Source organism: Marmota monax, unplaced genomic scaffold (assembly GCF_021218885.2).
Source record: "Marmota monax isolate L192 unplaced genomic scaffold, Marmota_monax_Labrador192_F-V1.1 WCK01_AAM20220418_F8-fsc00008, whole genome shotgun sequence".
NCBI classification, from domain to species: Eukaryota; Metazoa; Chordata; class Mammalia; order Rodentia; family Sciuridae; genus Marmota; species Marmota monax.
Genome location: NW_026694432.1, coordinates 6156130 through 6168253, shown reverse-complemented (window position 1 = coordinate 6168253; position 12124 = coordinate 6156130). Strand labels below are relative to the sequence as shown.

General features: G+C 48.9%; 1 protein-coding gene across 10 annotated transcripts in view; it reads right to left on the bottom strand.

Moving 5' to 3' along the window:
• Positions 1–397: 397 nt before the first annotated feature.
• Eri3 (ERI1 exoribonuclease family member 3) overlaps positions 398–12124 on the bottom strand; it is a 133593-nt gene continuing 121866 nt past the window's right edge. For all 10 annotated transcript variants that reach the window (XM_046469488.2, XM_058570803.1, XM_046469489.1 and 7 more), the window contains one exon: positions 398–932. In XM_046469488.2, coding sequence (XP_046325444.1) covers positions 850–932 — 83 coding nt within the window. In that variant the 3' untranslated portion in view covers positions 398–849. The remainder of the gene's footprint in view (positions 933–12124) is intronic.

Below are 12124 nucleotides of genomic sequence, written 5' to 3'. Positions count from 1 at the left end.
GGGTTAGCCAGGCAGGGGCTCAGCACTGCCACTTCTCAAAGGTAGTAGTGTTTGCCTATGCTCAGGTCTTTGGTGGCTTCCTTGGCCTCTAACCCCCTGACAACTGCCCCACACCCCTGCACCTTGAACACCTGTGGTCTTACACTCAAGATGGCCTCACACACAGCAGTGGCTTCAAATACCAGCAGCTTTGAATACAGCCTTATGCTCGGACAGTCTTCACACCCCAAGGCCTGTTTATCTTCAGTGAGGGTATTACAGGGGCTGCAGTGACTGTTGGCTGTACACACCAGTGGCCTTGGGTAGAGGCAGCCCAGAGAATGCTCCAACTGGTTCCCATCCTGACAGCACTAGCATAGCTGTAGCCTTACAAAGATGGCTGCACACACACCCAAAGCCTTGTTTCCCCGACTTTATTCAGTGGCACGTTCACAGCGGGGATGGGGGTAGACACAAGGTGGGGCCTGATCTGTCCTGGAGCCCTGGGGGCACCACACACCATGCACTATGATGGGAAGGGGGACAGGGAAGCTTGGTGGCCCCAGCAGTAGCCTGTGTGCCAGGGAGGAGGCGGCGGCGAGTGCCTGGGTCCCCCAGCCCAGGCCCACAATGGGAAGGGCTAATACTGGGCTGAGACTGAGGGATGGGGGTGGGGGTGGGCACAAAGTGTCTGCTCCAGAGAGGCCAAGCGGCCAAGCGCTTACCCAAGGCACAAGCCTACAGGGCAGCTGGGGGACACTCTGGGCGCAGGACTGTGCCACTCTCCCTTTTCCCCTCTGGTGAGGGAGAGGATGATTCTGGGCTGGGCCAAGCAGCTACCCTGTCCTGCCCCATCCCGTCCTCGGCCAATCAGAACGGCTTCGACGTCTGCTTGAAGATGAAGCCTCGATATGCGAGTGTCTTCATGATGTTGGCGATGTTCTTGCAGTCATCTGTAGGGAGGAACAGAAAGCATTTAAGTGGGCCCTACATCCTTCCTCTTCATGCCCACAGGTGCATGCGCAGGGTGGGAATGAGAAGCAGGGTTAGGTTCAAGAGCCATGGGCTCTAGAGGTCCCTGGCCTTGGTGGCAGCATCTCTGGCTTCAGGTTAGACTGGATGACACTGGGCCAGCAGGAAGCCTGGTCTTGAGGCTTTTCAGCCCCATAATTCATGCTGGAAATTGGCCGGCATGTCCTGTCCCGGCCCCGGCGGTGATGTATGGGCGCCGTCGCAGTAAGAAAAAGGCAGAGTAAATGTGTAATTTCTCCCTTGACGGCCCCCGGCCGCTGGGCGATCCTTCTTGTTGCTGCCGCGTGGGGACGGCCCGTCCGCCACACTCCGTCTTCCCGCCACCCGCCTTGATGTCTCCATTTCATTACTGTGTGGCCATTCATCACGCCCATGGCCAGGGTGACTTTGCCGGCACTTGCATATGTGGGAGATGTGGCCCAGGCCATAATCACTGGTGACAAGACACAAGGCTCAGCACTCCTGGGCCAGGGCCCTGGGAGTCACACCTGCTCTGGATACCTGTCTCTGTGTGGTCTTGGATAGGCTAGGGAGAGCCCAGATTTATGGCCTCTTTCAGTCCTGGCCATCTGCTAGACTCATGTATGTCAGCCCATTGCCTCGCCTGTCCTAGTAGGATCAAAGCCGGGTGCTGGTCACTTTCTTAGGCCCTTCCTCTGCCCACACCCCAGATTAAATGTCTGCTTGTGCCAGACCCTATCACAATTTCTCCACTATGGGTCTCTTGTGTAAAACTTGATGCTCTGGACACCCTGGAGGTCATATGCAGGAATGCTGGGCCTTGGGATCATGGACATAGGTCAGGACTTACTCCACGACTGCCAGCAGGAGGGGCAGCTGCCCAGAGCAGTCACCAGCTGCTATGCTGTCACCTGCCTCTCCTCTCACTCCTTTCCCATCTCCCATGCTCCTGGGGCATGACCAGGGCCTCAGCCGCCACCAGCCCTGAGGGGATCAATGCTGTGATTGCAGAAATATTGTACATCGATGTCATCATCAAGTATGGGGGGTTGGTAAGGTCAAGGTAGGGTCAGGAAGCCTCTGCATTTGTCAAGGACTGTCCCTTCCACTGGTCTCCAGACTGTTCCTTGCCAGGACCTCAACCTAGAAAAGGCAACCCTCTGCCTTAGAGCTAGGAAAAGGCTGTGGGTTGGAGAAGAGTGTCTGGTCAGCCCAGGGCCTGTCACTAGCCAGTCACCAGTTCAGCAGATCCTGCTTGGGGCAGGCAAATCACAGTCCTGTCTTGCAGAGGTCAACATGCATGTACCTGTGGTAGATACAGGTGTAGAGATGTGACACCTTGTTCCCCAGGGGCTCAGGCAGCCATGAGGGCTGGTCTAAGGCAGAATGGTGGGAAGACAGATGGGTGGGTAGTGGCGGCCATGGCAACTCCAGACGTGACCCATCCCCGTGGTTTATGGGCCGGACACGCACCCGGCTCAGCTGAGGCCCTGTCATTTGTCTCCCTTAGTGTGTATGCCTGGGCTATTGGGTGTACAGGGTGGAGGAGGGAGGGAGCTGTGACAGGAGGAGCAGGCAGTTGACAGGGGAATAAGACAAGAAGGGGCTTGGGAGGAGGAGGGGTTATGGTGGGGTCTAGGGTCTGTGATGGCACTGTTGGAGGGGTTGATAGGGTGATTTTCTTCCCAAATAAGCCTTGCTGTTGGGCACCTCCAATCCTTCCTGTCTCTTGCACTCTGGGGACTGTGGCTGCTGTGCATATTAAGAATAAGTCCCCTCGTTATCTGCAATTACCCAGCGGCCACACACCTCATTTCTTCCAGCAGAAAAGAAAATTAGTTTTCTATTGACTTCATCTAGCTCCTCCCTCATCACTGGACAAATCGCTCAATCTGCCTCCCTTGGCCCAAGTGACTGTCCCGGCCCAGACCCCGAGGCCACCAGTCATCCAATGGGCAAGCACTGATCTCCTACCTGTGTGGGAAAGGGTCGCATGCCTCAGTCTCTGCCCTTGACTGTCCCATGCTGCACAATGGATGACTTCACCCAAATCCTAAGCTTAGGCTGCCCTGAAGGTGACCCTCACCAGTCTCACCCCCCCCCCCTGAGCTCCACACCATAAATTCCAATGTCTTTTGAACATTTCCTTCTAAATAAAGGCACAAAATGCTCCCATAATGAACATGTTTTCTCCCAAGCTTCTGCTTGCCTTGTGTTCTCCACACCAGAGAAGGGCATCATAATTCATTCAAATACCCAAAGAAACCTGAGGCAGGCTTCACACTCTGCCCTCTCCATGATCCCCAAATCTAGTCAAGTAAGAACCTCTGAAGATGTGATCCCCTTATTCTCTAATCACTACTTCCCATGAGCAGCAGCCACCCCTGAGTCCAGACCTCATCACCTTTCACTTGGATTACTACTACAGCCTTTTCTCTCTCCTCCCTGTAATTCATCCCATTGTAGCCAAAGCAAACTTTCTTCCACAAATCTGGCCAGGTCCTTCCTTCTTTAAATCCCTTGGTGGCTCTCCCTGCCCTCTGTTCAAATGTGACTGTTCTTTAATGTGACTCAAAGCTTCAGCAAAACCTGATCCCTGTTATACCTCTGTCACCCTCGACTCCTGATCCCTGTACTCCAATCTCAAGGAACCACTTACTATTTGCTGAAAATGACAAAGTGCACTGTGGAATTAGACAAAGCTCTTCCAGTTTTAATTTCTCCCACCAGTTGCATGACATGTGGCAAGGGCTTCGTTCATTTCTCTAAGCTCCAATGGCCTTAGCATCACTGTGAGCAAGGAACAGGTGCTCCATCCTGCATTTTTGTATAAGCCATTGTTTACACTCAGCCTTGTCTCTTCCTGGAGGATGCTAGCTTTCTGGATGACCCAGTATGAGAAAATGTACGCTGTACAATCTGTGGCATAGATGGAAGACTGGGCTGGTACATTGATGAAATCAATTGTCACATACCACGGGCTAACTACTTATTCTGTTTACAGGGGATTCTGGATTATAATGTGTTGCAACTTGTTCACTATGATATAGGCCCAGAAAGAGGAAAGAGCTTGCACCAATTCACTTCTCAAATCAGTGGAATGGCAGTTACAGGCTTCAGCCCAGGGCTCTTCTTTCCTAGGAGTGTAATAAGAGTCAATGCAAACTACTCTTTAGTTAAAAAACAGAAGTCAACTGGCACAATTGGAAGATAACATGGCAGAAGACGTACCAGACACAGATCTGGGGCTTTTAATAGGCTAAAAGTGCAGAGAGAAACAGCAGCAGTGCCAGCCTAGCGACAGCATCACCTCTTGGAGTCCTCTCCTTGAAGCTCCTGGGCCATGTGAACAGCCTTGTGCCTTCTAGCACCTCTCACTTAGCTAATGAGGCCCACCTGATGCTGCTGTGGCATGGGGTGGTGGGGGCACAGCCTTGTGCCCACAATGGAGACTATAATAGAGTAGGTCTTCTCTGCAATGTCACATTCTAGAAGACTAGCCTGTTTATGTCCCTGCAGGGTCATCAACTTGAGATACGATGACTTTTTCTTTCTGGGGATGCATGCACACTCACACTGGGGAATGAACTCGGGTGCTTTACCACTGAGCTATATCCCCAATCTTTTTTTAGGTTTTGAAACAGGGTCTTGCTAAGTTGCCCAGGCTGGCCTTAAACTTGTGATCCTCCTGTCTCTGATTCCTGACTTTCTGGGATTACAGGTGTGTGCTATCACACCCAGCTGAGACATAAAATATTCTTAATGTTAGAAGTATTCTTATATTGCCAAGACCATTTATCACTGCACAAATCCCTCAGAGAGGAGATGAAGAGGGCTAGAATCTAACAAGGGATAAGCTTGTTGGCTAGGCCCCAAGAATAGTCAAATATCTGCTTGGCAAAGGAGCTGATATAGTGGAAGGGTGGCTCAGACCACTTAGAACACCTAGTGGGAGTTCATATAGAGCTAACAACCTGAGGCTGGCATGCTCTAGTTGGCTGCACTTGCCTGGGAACTGAAGAGCACAAGAAGCAGCCTGGGCCAGGAAGACCCTCAGAGGAAAGGGGTCTGAGAAACCCTTGGGGAGCCATCCATTCACATATTGAATTCATTCAGCAAACATGCACTGACATGTGTACCCAGCACAGGTGGGCTGTGTGGTCTGAGGGATGTGCAAGATTCTGCAGCTCTCTGTCCTCATGGAGCTCAGAGACAGCCTTGCAAGTGGTGCAAGAAAAGGAGAAAAGTCATCTAGAAAAACTAGATGACATAGAAAAGTCATCTAGAAAAACTAGATGACATAGAAAAGTCATCTAGTTCTCCTTGATCCTCAGAAATGGATTCCTGGAAAAACAAAGCTAAGAAGAGGTCTTAGGGGATGTGGGAGGAGCTACCTGGGCAAGTTGGGGTTAATGTGAGAAAGGTATTCTCAGCATAATGCACAGTACAGGCACATTTCTGGAGGTGAAATATCAGGTGTCCAAAAAATTAGGTTTAGAAAGTGGGTGGGTGGGATTAACATTGTTGTTGTAGCAGCAGCAAGGAAGTGACAAGATATGAAGCTGGTGAAATCAGCAGCAACTGACTAGAGTAGAAACCCTGAGGAACCCAAATGCTCAGCTAAGGAATGCAAAGTTTTAATATTCTGGCAAGACTACAGAGACATTTTAAGGAGGGGAATGATAGGAGCAGATCTGTGTTTCAGAATTATTATCTCAGGATGTGAAGATGGGATTGGAGGGGCTAATCCTGAAGGCAGAGAGACCACTTGGCAGACTATACTTGGGCCCAGGCCAGAAAGGTTGACTCAGAATGAGGCCAGTAGCAGTGGAGATGGAGGTGGAGGTATACTTACAGAGTGGAGTGTGGATGGAGGCAAAAGAGTTTTTGGGAAAGAGAAATAAGTAAGCCTTAATGAGGGGATTTGGTGAGCTGGGAGAGGAATGAGTTCAGGATTTTAGTGCTACTGGATGAGATAAGGAATTCCAGATTAGGTGCAATTTTGGGGTAGTGATGAACTTAGCTTTGGATGAATGAAGTAATATTCCTATGTGACATCTGAGTTTATCAGGCATTTCTTTATGACTTTTCAGGCTTAGACTGTTACTTCAGAATGCCTTCTCTCTCCCAGTGTTCTAAGAAAAAAATCCTATATTTTCTTCTAACAGTTTCATCTATATTTTATATTTAACTTTTGAAATCTGTCTAGAATTTATTTTAATGTGTAGTAAGATAGAAGCTCTTATTTTTTTTTCTGATGGATAAGCTGATTGTCCTATCCCCACTGACTAAACTGTCCATACTTTCTGCAGCCTTTTGAAATCACATATACAATTCGCATACATGGGTCTGTTAGAGCAGGAAATAGAATGAACATGAAATAATCAAAGGGGGAGACCAGAGGGCAACCAGGTGGCTTGTTGCTGACAGTGGGTCTTAAGAGGCAGTGTGGCCTAAAGGAACATGCAGATATAACCTGAGGCTTTCCTGTCTCCAAGTCTTTGCCAGGAAATACACCTTATTAGTGATCTCCAAGAAGTGGTGAGGGATGGGGCCAGAGCCAAACAAGAACAGCAAAGATGGGAGCAAGGTGGGAAAGAACGGGGGTGGGAAACATGCGAGGACCAGGAGCCAGGCATGGTAAGGATGAGATAGCAAGAACCCTGGGTGTGTCAGTGTTCTAGGACCTCATCTGCCTGCCTGTCGGCACATTCTGGAAGCAACAATACTCTCAGAGCAAAATGCTGTGGATCTACCCTGGGCAGATTTGATTTAACGCTGTCCTGATCTCACTTGGGACACACACTAAAAAAATTGTTAAAACTGAAATTCAAATTTAACCAGTATCCTATATTTTTATTCACTAAATCTGCCAACTCTTTGATGGGGACTGGGATACCAAGCTCCAGCTGGCTGGAATTCATGGTTTAGCCTCAAATGTTAGTTTGAAAGGAAGATGGGGGCCAAGGCAATGAATTTAGAACTGTAACAGCAGAGAGCCACCCCACCCCCGCCAATTCTGTCCTGATTCGATGAGTTTGAACACAAACTCCACTTATTAGTAACTGTGAACTTGAGCAAGTTTCTAATCTTCAACTTTTCTGTGTTTTGGTTTCTACACTATAATGGGAATAACAGTGACAATTAGAGCAACTATGTCCCCCCAAAATCAAAAGATGAGTTTTTATTTGTAAAGTGCTTAAAAATAGTGTCTTAGTTATTGTCAATGTTGTTACGCTAATAACATCCAATAATATTGTTATTCCAACAACAATATCCTGATATCCCTCATCTCCCTGTCGTTTGTTCCAGACTTGGCCCACACAGATCCCTGGGACCCCATTCACAGCCACCTTCACCCTCTGGATACATTTTTCAGACATAAACTCCCTCTTCCAACAGACACAGTTCCCATAGCTTCCTATCCCTCCCGGGGGCCAGGGTCCTCACAGTCTTGACTTTGAACTGACCCCCTCTTTCCATCATTCCCCTCAGCGCCCTCCCCCTCCACCCCACCCGAGGTGCCTGGAGGTGCCACAGGGCTGATGGTGAAGGATGACGGTGGTTCCACAATAAGGGGAAAAGGCAATTTCATCTTGATTAGCAGGCGATTTCTCTCTCCGTAATAAGCGCGCTCCAAATAATTAGCGTGTTTTACGTAATAATGAAATTACAGAAATGCAGTCCACTTATTCAAACAACTCACCATTACCATATTTTTAAATATTAGACTTAATTAGAGTTTATCACTTCAGAGAAGTATGCGGACCGAAGATGTTTTTTAAAAAAAATCCTCATAAAGTGTTTATTAAGCGCTGGTAAAGCTGGGATAATGATGTGTTTGGAAATTAAGGCAATCAAACACTTACCGCTGCTCCTGGAGGCCGGGCATGGAAATGAGGCCATTACACGCCCATTACCCGCCAGCTCACAGCCACTTGGGGGGTGGGGGGAGGATGTGCCTGGCCGAGAGGGCATAGTGCCCAGAAATGCCTATGCCAACATCCCCCCAAGAGCTGCCTGACCAGTAAGCACAACAGCAAAACCCTTAAGTCACTTATACCACATTTGTCTACCAGGAACCCAACTCAGACTTGGCCAGGCAAGTGACTGGATTGGTCCCAAGTGCCAAAACATCATACCCAAGATCAATCCTGATCCAGACTCCCAGGGCTGGCAGGATTAGAGTTGATGTCAACTCCAATCAAACCCCAATGCAGAATGGGGACAGAGCCAGGTCAGGCAGCCTGGTAGGTCAGTGTGAGGAGTTGGAGGGTGAATCCTACCTGCTAGCTCAGGTGGAGGAAGCTACAGACACAGACCAGGTGACCACTGCTAAGTTTGTGCCACATAAGAAGGGGTCATAAAAGTGGTGGGAGGAAGCTGAGGAAATGAACTGGGAGCCAAAGAGGCAGAAGAGCCAGGACCTAGGCTTGGGAAAAGGCCTAGGGACAAAACCTGGATCAGGAAAAGCAGGCAGGAAGAGTAGCAGGGAGATATCTGGTGGCTCTAGGCCCCATTTATCCCGGTGAATAACTAATTTCAGAATTTATAGTGCTGGGTTTTTGTTCTGTGGCCATTTATATCTACGAGGGGAGGAAATGAAGAGGCAGCGCGGACGCCACATCTTTCTGTGTTATTGCTTGTCTGCCATTTGCAAATCATTATTAATTGTGGGCCCTAGTGGCAGGCTGGGTGGGGGCCAGGCTGGGTACATCCACATAGCTCTTCATCAAGGACCCCAGCCGCTGCCCCAGAGAGCCAATTACCCCGCCCTGATTGGGATCAGATAAAGAGGGAATTTTTACAAATTAAGGAATAAATAGAATTTCCACACAGGGCACGGGCAGGACCTGAGAGGCTATAATGAAAAACCATCCGTCACCATCAATGCGGCCTGGGTACGCAGCCCCAGCACTCCTTCTCTTGTGGGCCCGCCCTAATGCTCAGGGGCCTAGGCTAAGGGTCTAAGGACACCCCAACCCTCCCAAGGCCTGGAAGTGAACAAGGAGTCTCACAGTGGTATGTACACCTTTTGGGCTTTAGAGGCCTAGACACCAGCTCAGGCACTGGCCTGCATGCTGCTCCCCCTCGCCCTGCCTGCTTCCCCTAGGGGGTCTGGGAAGGAAGAGAGAGGCAGCTCTAAGAAGGATCAGAGTTGGGGACCACAGGGCAAAGACCACATCCATGTCCCACAGTCATGGCAGCCCTGGGGCAGAGCCCCAGCCCCCTGGACCACTCACTCTGGGCTCCCATTAGCGCTCCTCCCCTTGGATCATTAAATATGTATATCTTATTACACGCCTTGTTAGAGTATCGAGCTCTATTGACTGATGATAAATCCTGAGCCTCGTCGTGGCCATAAATTTATCTGGAGATGATGAAGACTCAATAATCTAGTCAGGCAGATAATATCATCGGGCCTTAAAAAAGATCATTACATTATATGTCAGAATTAAAAGTGAAATACGCCGTAGTAACAGGGCGGCTGCTCTGGCCATTACAACAGATACCCACCTCCCCCATCCCATTCCCAGCCAGCCCCATCCAGGTGGAGGGGTCAGGAGGCCCCACCTGCCTCCTAGCTCTGGGACGCCACAGCCAGGAGTGCTGGAGGAGAGCCAGATATCCCATGGCCAAGTGAAGGGACCTAGCTGAGAGGTAAGGGAAAGAAGTGGCTACTGAGAATAGCTGAACAGATCTGCCACACCTGGCAGTCACATCTGTCCCAACCAAGCTTCTACTTGACCTTATCCCCAAGGTTGTCCCATGGATCAGTCTTGTCCAGTCTTCAGTGGTTCCAATAGAAGGTATCAGGGCCTCACTCACTGCCAGAATGGCCTGAACACCCAGAACACAGACTCTATCCACAATGGGGACACTGAGAGACAGAGCAGTTGTTGATCTGCTAGCCTGTCCTGCTCTACAAGCCAGGGACCAGACCCTGTGCCAACAGCCTGCTGGAGGCTTTCTTATGAGCATGTGCTCTCAGGCCAGCCCTGGCACTTCCTTCCTAAGGGCCTTCTGCCCAGCTTCCATGTCCCAACCTCTGAGAAACTGTTGCCAGTCTTTCTTCTTTGACCTCATCATTATCACTCCTCCCTTGTCTTTTTCTGCCCATTTCCATTATAGCACCCTCAACTACTTAAACATCCTGTTCTTCCCTGGATACACGAAGTTCAAATAACCCCAGACTCTAACAATTACCAATTTTTCTTTTGCTCATGGGAATCTTGAAGTCATTTACACTTCTATTCTCCCCCACACATCATCCTTCCTGTCTTCACTTTTTCCTGCATCCACTTCTGACTGATGACACACTGTGCTGGCAGAGCCCACCACTCCCTCATGTGGCCTGGGTTATTTCCCCAAGGTCAGAGCCATTTCTGGTGCTCCCACAGCCCCCCTTGCCAGTCACTGTGTCAGGGGGGTGGGTAAGTGTTCTGGCTACCTGGGCATGACAGTAAGTTTGCTGGAAGCGCTTCAAGGAGTTATCTTTCCTCTTGTGAAAAGAAGCACAAGGGGAAAATAGAATAAGAAACGAAAAAAGCAGCCTCTTAACCGGGTACACACTGATGCCCTTAATTACAGAGGGTTCTATTCAGTGAGGAAGAAGGAAAAAGGGATACTGAATATGAATCAAGTAGTTTCTGTCCAAGTAATAAAACAGGCACCTCCCTTCAGAATCCGGCCTCCTCTACATTGTGCTGGATGTTTCCATACCTGCTCTGACTGTCTGGGACTGCAGAAGCCGTCTTCCAACCTGGGAGGAGAGTTAGCCTGTGAAGACTATGCTGAAGATAAGAGAGCAGAGAAATGGAGAAATCTGGGTATATTGCCGAGGTGCTGAGTTAGTCAGCCCTAGATCACCTTAACTCCAAATTTCTTCTGTGAAATAATAAAACCCTTTACTATTTAAGTTATTTTAAACTGGATAACCTATGACCTGTCCTTTTCTTGCAGCTGAAAGTACACTAACTGATTGATAGAGCATGTAAAGGCAGAAAGGAGAATGATACAGGAATGGAATCTGTTCTACACAATGTAGAATTGACCAAATGGAGGAGGCAGGGCAAAGGGAAAAGAGGACACTACTACCTAAGGCTGGACAGTTGGTGACCTTATGCTCTCTTGAAACATTTGACCACATTGTTTCTTGCTGTATCTCAGGACACAGGCCATGTTACTAAGAAGACTAAAAAGAGTCATGGAACCCATGTAAAAATAAAAACTGTGATGCAAGAAAACAAAGGAGTTTTATATCTTGGCTTGCAATGTTAGTTGACTAAAAGACCTAGGGCTCCACATAATCATCAGATTCAGGCTTCCTCCTTCTTTCTGCCCTAACATTCTCAACATGTCTACCACACTGCCTCTGCTGCCAGCGTCCAAAATAGCTGCTGGAGCTCCAACTATCACATCTATGTACCAAGAAAAAGAAAGGAGGAGGACAGGAAAGGCAAGACCAGTGCACTCCTCTGCTGAATTGTTTCCCTTTAAGTATTGTTCCCAGAGGTCCCACATTCCACGTTTACTCGTTTCTTACTGGCATATATTAAAGACATGGCCACACCTAGTTAAATGACAAACTAAAAAAAGCAGTCTTTTAACCAGGTACACACTGATGCCCCTAATTACTGAGAATTCTATTTAGTGAGGAAGAGGGGAAATGAGCATTGAGTATGTACCAAGTAGTTTCTGTCCTGGCAACATAATGGACATACCTCCCTGTGGAGCCTGGATTCCCATGAGCCATCATTTCAAACTTTTCCTTGCCAGTATCTCAGCTTTCTTATTCATTTTTCCTTCAGTCACCCTTGCCTCGAAAAACCAAACTCTGTCTTCTCTAGGCCTACATCTGGGCAAAAGTGGTTAGAGAAAATCCCACCCTACACATCAGCGCATCACCCTCTGCTGGGTGTACCGCTGCCAAGAAAGCCCTAGAGGTCCTGAGGTGTGTGTTCTCCTTTCATCCCTTGCTACAAGTTGAAGTTCCTTTCCACAGAGCTCAAGTCTACACTCCAGTCAGCACTGCAGCCCCTCGCCTTAGCCAGTCAGCCTTGTCTCCTGCTACATAGGGGCCACACAAGCCACTGCCTGCATCTGCACTAGTCCTCTCCTTGCACCTTGTCACAAGAGGGGACCAACCCTG